Here is a 7,498-nt window from a genome sequence, read left to right as displayed (position 1 = left end):
ACAAATATGTTTAAGTAAGAGAGCGATCGAGATTAGATGAAAGAACGTCATTCATAGAAGTCAATAAAAGAATAAAGGTAAGGAAAGGCAGGTGAAAAGGACGAAATGATCAGACGTTAATAATCCAGCAAGACTGATCCATCCTCAAAAGTAGTTAAACATAATTATGCAAAAGATAATTGTTCAAGCGATGTGATCGACTCATCTTCTAGGCCTTTTACTCATGCGACTGCTTGCTTTAAACATTCTTGTATGCCTGCAATCAGGAAATCTCCGTCTTCCTCTATTCAGTTCCTTTCCATTTCACTTAACAAATAATTATGTTCCACAACACTTATTCCTTAGGTCAGAGTAAAATATTTGATGAAGAGGCCTGAGATAAGGAAAGACCAAGTTACTATGACCTTACTTTCTTTCATCAGTTACTCTAATCATTTATAATCACAACTACTATCGCTGTCCATATACATTGCTTCAATGTCTCTGTTTTCCTAGATTCAAAGAACAGATTCAAAATCAATTATTTTTTAGTTGCCGTTCTATTGAACACAAATCCGATATTTTTCATAGATCCAATGCTCGACCTCTCGATTTCACTTAAACGATTCATGAAATCGACTAACAGTGCTACAACTGCATTTTCACTAACAACGTGTTTTGTCGGGAAACCAATAAATAGCTAGTTTTGTTTTTTTTTTTTGTTTTTGTTATCAATCTGTTACAGCATATGACGAATTCAAAATTTTTATATTTATAATTCATTTTAAAAAACAATGAACTGACTGACCTGTTGCAACACGTAAATGCCCAACAAATGCACAACTTTCTACAAACAATTTTGTAATGAGTTAATAATACGTAATTACCATTCTAATCAGCCAAAGGGAATTACCAAGTTTCATGAAGGGCAGAAAAGAGGAATCAGTTGATCATAAATATGTATTTGGCTATCCTAGAATATCGATAGGATTCTCTTGAAGGCATGGTCTATTACTTTTATTATGGCTTCCTAAAACGGATACAAATGAAGGGTGGGTTCTAATGACATTCGTAGCTTGCTGATAAGAGGAGATGGAAATGTTGGAGTTCGAAAAATTCCAAAGGCTGGCGCAGTAACTTCCGACTGTGCGAATGGATTCAAAACAGCTGGTTGCAAAAACTGCTGTCTTAGGACATCTGACTTTTGCTCTAAAATAGTAATTAAATACTTTCGAAAGAACTTTTTTCCAGTTGCACTTCTGCATGAACATTACTCAATTTACCTGGACTCATTATCACAAAAAATTTTTAAGAATTCTGAACAAATTAGAAGTGAGATTTACTGCTTTCAAAAGGTTTTCGAAACTTATTTTCTTAGAGAATTCAATCATTAAAAGAGTCATGTGTTTTCACAATAATCGTAATTCACAAATAATTTAACAAAATAAATTAAATATGAGTTTCTAGACAAAAAATACCTGTTAAGTGGATTTGCTGAATCGCTCCTCCATTCATATTTATTTTTGACTGTTTCGGTTTCTCCATTTTAGCTTCAATATGAGTAGCACTGGTAACAAAGGGTAATCGAGCCCGATATGCTGTTCGACGAGGATACTTCCTAGGACGATGAAAAATTGCTGATGTCGAATTGGTTTTTTGCTGATTGCGGGATTGATATTTGATCCTAACTGCTCCCTAGTAAACAAAACAATTATCTGAAGTATTTCTTTTCATTCGGAAATTTTAAAAACTTCATCAGGCAACCTGAAATAAATCTGATATTCTGTAAATATAAATAAATGACTGATTACCATTTTAGGTCTTGAAGTAGTAAATGGGAGTAGATCGCTATCTTCGCTATCGACGACATCACCCGGTTCTGGTTCTGTATGTCGAAAAATTATCGGCAGAGCAGTGATGAAGGCTTTGCTGTAAATGAAGCATAACTTTACTATGCATCTAATCCTAAGGGAATCGTTTTTCACAGAGTCTTCAAAGCCCCAATTCTCTAAATGCCGAAAACGTTTGACGGCAAAAAAAAAGAGAAAACTGCCTCTTCAACCATTTTTACTAATATTAGCATCGAGAAGTGATTTACTAACAAATTCTTTGAGTATGTTAGTAATACTCCAACAATTGAAAAATATTTTAAGTGATAAAAAATTCAGAAACAGAGGAAATTGCAAACGAATTAAGAAATCTACATTACTTTGTCTCGTTTGTTCGTTGAAGTGTTGAGGCTGTGGTGATAGATGCGGTAGGGTTAGTGAAAAGAATCCGGGATCCGGTAGTTGACCTGACTGATTTTGAATTAATCGCTTTTTTCTGTTTGAGTAATCTTGTCAACTCACTTAAATCATTTTCCGTTATATTGCTTTCACGTAGCAATACAACAAATCGCTGCAATTTTCCTACTTTCTCTTCAGTCAGTTCCAAATTTTTATCCTGAAAATATCTGCAATTCATCGTATTCTATAATTTTAACAAATGATTTTGTTAAGTGTATTTTTTTAGGAGCTTTTTTTAACAAAAAAATTCAAAAAACCCCTGGTTGCTAATTTCTTTCAAAATTCTGCAGAAAGTTCGAAAAACTATTTGGGCATTGATTTAATTTGAATTTCGAAAAGTTTCCCAAAGCAAACCTTTTCTTCTTCATGATCATCACTACTAGATTTATTCATACCATCTCGTCCAGAGTTTTCTCTATTCCCAAAACGACTAATCTTCTCTCTATTTTCATTGACATCAATTACACTCACAACATTCAGGTTTTCCTTTCCGTTTAAACTACTTATCTCTTTCTAAAATGAGACGAAGAACAGATTCTTATGCTATATGATGGATGATTATCAGTGTTTTAGAGGCATATATTAAATCGAATTACTTGAAAAGAATACGATAACAGACTATACAATGACAAAACGGAAATAGCTATACTAATCTGTTGTACCATTGCAGACTGACTTTTACTTTCGGAATATAGATGCAACCTTGACCTTCGGATGTTATGTAAAATTTTCTCATTGATTACATGAAATTTTCAGCCGGAAAAGTTTAATTTACCTCATCTGGAAACAGAGTGATTAATGGAGTTTCAATTGGAGCAGTCCTTTCAGTTGTGATGTTGTTGATTGGAATAAGACTTTCCAGTTTCACACTCCCTTCCTGGTCGTAGTCACTAGGTGCTGGTGCCGGAAAATTAATGCCAAACTGAGAGTAGTCAGGTTCTAAACTATTTCCTGGAATTACTTTACATTTCTTTCATCTTTAAATAACATAGAACTTAAAGGTCAAATGCATTCAATTGACCACCCAAATTCATTCTTTTTACTTATCAAGTAGGATCATTAACCACAAAACTTTACGTCCCTTCCATCCTTAAATAGCGTGTCAGATTCAAAAATGTTTGTCTAATCTACTCACGTCGTCAACTTCAAGTTCTCTCAATTGTAGTTTCCGACACGTTTATCCTTTTTTCTTCAAGCATTCTGACACTTAGGACTTTGATCTGAGTTCAACAAGATTGAAAATTTCAGAAATTAGAAAAAAAAAAGTTCCGGAAAGTAACAGGTTATGGAGCGACAATTCGAATTTATAACTGCCGTGGTACTGTTTCTTGTTCTTTTGCCTCTGATTCTTTATTTTCTGACCTTTTCATTTTTTAAAATGATGAATGGGTTTTATGGGTCCCATTCATTTATTTTTACAATAGAGTTAATGTGACAACTAATTATCACTGATAACTTATTCTTCCGTCACTACATATAAAAAATTTTGCTAAATCTTTAAAAAATTCTGTTTCCTTTCCCGAGGCATTAATATGATTCAAACATCAATCATTCATTGTTAGTGTATTGATTTTTTTTTAAGTTTAAGGATGACTGTACGACTTTTTTTCCAAGTTTCATAGGAAACCGATTCTGGAGCTTAAAAAATTGAAATGAAAAACAGAAGAATTGTAATTTACCCGTTTAGTGCTGTCTTGCAGTAGCAAGCGGCAATTAGATAAAAACAAAATTAGTTGAAAAACGATACGATATAAATGAATGAACCGGACGACTTCCACTTCCCTCAGCAAATTTCAGCTGATCAAAGTTCATACAAATCAATTATAAATCTTCCTGGGGACAAGGATCACCAGTTTTTTCTTCATAGCGAACAAATATTATAATGTCATTTATCTTGTATCTTGAAAAAATACCTAAATTAGAAAAGGAAAAACTAAATAAAAAGTGAAATGATGTACGTACCAATCAGTGCTCTCTCTTGAATTTCCCGATTAGCCTAGAAAGAAAGTAACTTAATTCCTCGAAAAAGATCCACTTTTACAAGAAAGTACTTTTCATTTTTTGGAGAAAGTATTAACAATCAATTCGAATAAAGTTGGAGATGGATGACAGTTTTCTGTCACTGTCACACATTTAATAGCATCTTTTTAAAGTACAAAATTGAAGTAACGTAAGTTTTTAAAAAATTAATCGCTTGATGATTTTCAAATAATTTTTCGAAAAATTATTAATCGAACTTAAAGCGGCTACTTATATCACAACAGAAAGCGCTTCATGAAACTTTTAGCTATTTATGAAAATCAAGTAATGAAACTTTTGAAGAGCGGAAATAAGATTAGCCTTCATTTACCAAGATTAGCCTTCATTTGCCAATCCAGGTTAGCATACTCGATGGTATAAACGGTCTTTCCGACCTTCTGGTATATGGAAATTCGAAAAAAGTCGACAACATATTTTTTTTAAAAAACATACATGACGTGGAAGAACTACAAGGTCATTGCAACATACTTCCTCCTCTTTAAGAAAAAAAAATGTATAAAAGAATGGAACCTTGAAGAGTCTTAATCTGCGAAGTCACTTTATAAATTAAAGCAGTGTCCAGTTTTAAGCACGCTTTTCTGATCTCATACTTTATTTCTATATAGTGTTTTATATAGGAAAAAAAATATGTTTTATATATAAATTATATATAAAATTGTTCAAGTTTTAAAAATTTTTGTTTTTTCTTCCAACTCTGGATATCTTTAACATTTCAGTTCAGTACAATCACTAAACTACTAGCTGCCGTTTTATGAGAAATTTCTAAAAATTCAATGAAACACGATAAATAACGCTGTTATGGCAGTGGTACTTACATATAGCGAAGTCCTTTTTCATTTTGCGCCTCTTTAACAAGTGCTAGAAGTAAGAAACTTACATTTCTAGCTTCTTCAACAACCGTATTGAACCATTTTCCTTCTGCGGCTTGATTCAGAATACCGACACCGGTACCTGTTAATTGTAATGCACCTTGAGCAATTTGATACACTGAAAAAACACTGCTACATGTGTATGATTATTATTTTAAAATAATTAATCCTTTGTACCAAAACAGAACAATCATACTTAGCTTGATTATGCATAACAATTTTAAATTACCGCTCGAATTCATATGAATATGTTTCAAATTTTGTGAAAGATTTACTATGTTTATCAGTGGATAAAATTTGAATAATGTTCAGATTTAAATTGAAGATGTTCATTGAAATAAAATTTGTTTTAGGTGAAAGCTTCCGGTTGTCTTGAAAAATAAAACTAACATGTTCCAATATTGCCGAGGAGACCTGAGGCGGTTCCAGCTGCACCGCTAGCTGCATTACCAAAAAGGCCCGGTGTGAGAGTACCACCGATCAACGATGCTAATTCACCATATTGACCATTCACTTGTCTTACCAGAAGTATGAATGTGGTCACTATTGAATACATTTGTGGGAGGCACTTTTGTTATCCACACTTTTCAACACATCATGTTAGGAAAGATAGGAATGATAGAAGTGATATAAACAAATTCTGTGGTATTTCTCTCAGTGTTACTCCGATTAAACTGATTCAAACATCTGCAACGACGTTGGATAGGCATGTCGGGTAGGGAATCATAACATCATGAATATCATCAGATACTGATACATGAAATAGAATGGGTATTTGAATAGAAATCAAAGTAAAATTTTATTGGACTCGGTCAAGCGTTTCAGGAATTAGATCAGATTGGTTGGAAAGTTAAAAGAACCAGATTGGATGGGATCAGATTGGTTAAATTAACCAACCAGAAAGAATAAAACGACGGCTGTCTTCAATAGCAATTGTAACCGGTTTGATCGTACATAGGCTGCGAATATTTCGATTCGATCCATACTAACCCCTCCTTATCTGTTAGTTCACAATATCCGTGTTTGTATTCATTATTGTTTAAGTCGTTATTGTTTGAATAATATCTTTTTTTTTCCCCCATTCGAAAGTTCAGTCAGATAAAGCAGGCTTTGTGGAACAAGTAATTAAGATGCTGACGATAATCAGGAAGGATTATTTCTTCAAATATCCAAACTGTTTTTCTTCTACTTCGAGCTTGAAAGCATCTTAATGAATCATACTTTAGAGCGTTTATTAACGATTATCAAAGAGTGTGAGAAGTGGCATTAATTAATACCGCGATTAATTAACACTAATTACCACTTTTTGCTGTCATTGCTATCATAGCTGTCATCGCTTTATTATATATATATATATATAAGATGATATAGAAAACCAAACAACTATGGGCGGATAGCAATTCATACATATTGCTGCACCTTGGCATTATGGGAGCACAAATCAAGTTTCTTTCGCTAACCTCTCCTTATAACCGGTTTAACGGTTATGTGATCTGAAAATTAAGTTGGTGCTGTAAGAGAGAAAAAACCATGCGAAAGAATGGTCTTATCAGTGTGAAGCTGAATTTGACAATGGAATTTATTAGATTTAAACAACTAATTGAAAATTGGCATTGTCGAATTTCCACCATATTGCGCATCTGAAACAATTTATAATTACATTTCGCTTGTGAATAAATCAACAAATTGAGTAATTGCAAATACCACCAACCGGAATTTCACCAACAGTTCAGTAATGATTATTCTGCTGATTCCGGCTCCTTTTCAATTATTTATTTTAAATTGGACGTACAGGAAAACTGAGAGTTTCAAAATTAAACAGGTGGGAGAAGATCACTAAACTGGCTTTGCTCCTTCTTTCTTTAAAATGCTGATGATTGCCAACAAATATTGATACATCTTTTGAAATATTCACTACGAATTCTTCTTGTTGCGAAGAGGACAATGACATAAACTATTTTCCGTTCTGAAAATAATCTTTGCATTTCTAAAAGAGTCATAATTCGAGAATACGTGGAAATAAGAGAACACAAACATGAGAGATTGGAAAAAAAAGCTTTTCGTCAAATTATATTCTATTTAGCATCAAAAATTAATTTTAAAGAGAAAAAGAGACAGTGCAAATTGGTTTGGTAATATCAATAGATCATGTTTAAGCATACTTTGAAATATCTCCCTTGTTTACTTATGGCTTATCTAAGTTATGGTAGATGGCCAATCTGCGGGTTTAGATTTTGTTCTGATGAAGGAGTTTAACTGCTAGTCATTTGTCTTCATTATATATATATATATATATATATATATATATATATATATAGTATA

At 32.8% G+C, this 7,498-nt stretch overlaps 2 protein-coding genes across 2 annotated transcripts; both read right to left on the bottom strand.

Moving 5' to 3' along the window:
* Positions 1-1,009: 1,009 nt before the first annotated feature.
* LOAG_10993 (hypothetical protein) lies at positions 1,010-3,301 on the bottom strand (the record flags this gene model as incomplete). Its single annotated transcript, XM_003146517.1, has 7 exons — positions 1,010-1,188; positions 1,458-1,674; positions 1,791-1,908; positions 2,189-2,424; positions 2,622-2,780; positions 3,043-3,218; positions 3,292-3,301. 7 exons carry the CDS (start codon positions 3,299-3,301, stop codon positions 1,010-1,012), a joined length of 1,095 nt encoding a protein of 364 aa, XP_003146565.1.
* Positions 3,302-5,118: 1,817 nt separating this feature from the next.
* LOAG_10992 (hypothetical protein) lies at positions 5,119-5,732 on the bottom strand (the record flags this gene model as incomplete). The annotated part of the gene is made up of 2 exons (XM_003146516.1): positions 5,119-5,294; positions 5,567-5,732. 2 exons carry the CDS (start codon positions 5,730-5,732, stop codon positions 5,119-5,121), a joined length of 342 nt encoding a protein of 113 aa, XP_003146564.1.
* Between the last annotated feature and the right edge of the window lie 1,766 nt (positions 5,733-7,498).

Source organism: Loa loa (assembly GCF_000183805.2).
Source record: "Loa loa unplaced genomic scaffold supercont3.11, whole genome shotgun sequence".
NCBI classification, from domain to species: domain Eukaryota; kingdom Metazoa; phylum Nematoda; class Chromadorea; order Rhabditida; family Onchocercidae; genus Loa; species Loa loa.
The sequence above is the reverse complement of the archived record's forward strand: the minus strand, read 5'-3'. Positions and strand labels throughout refer to the sequence as shown.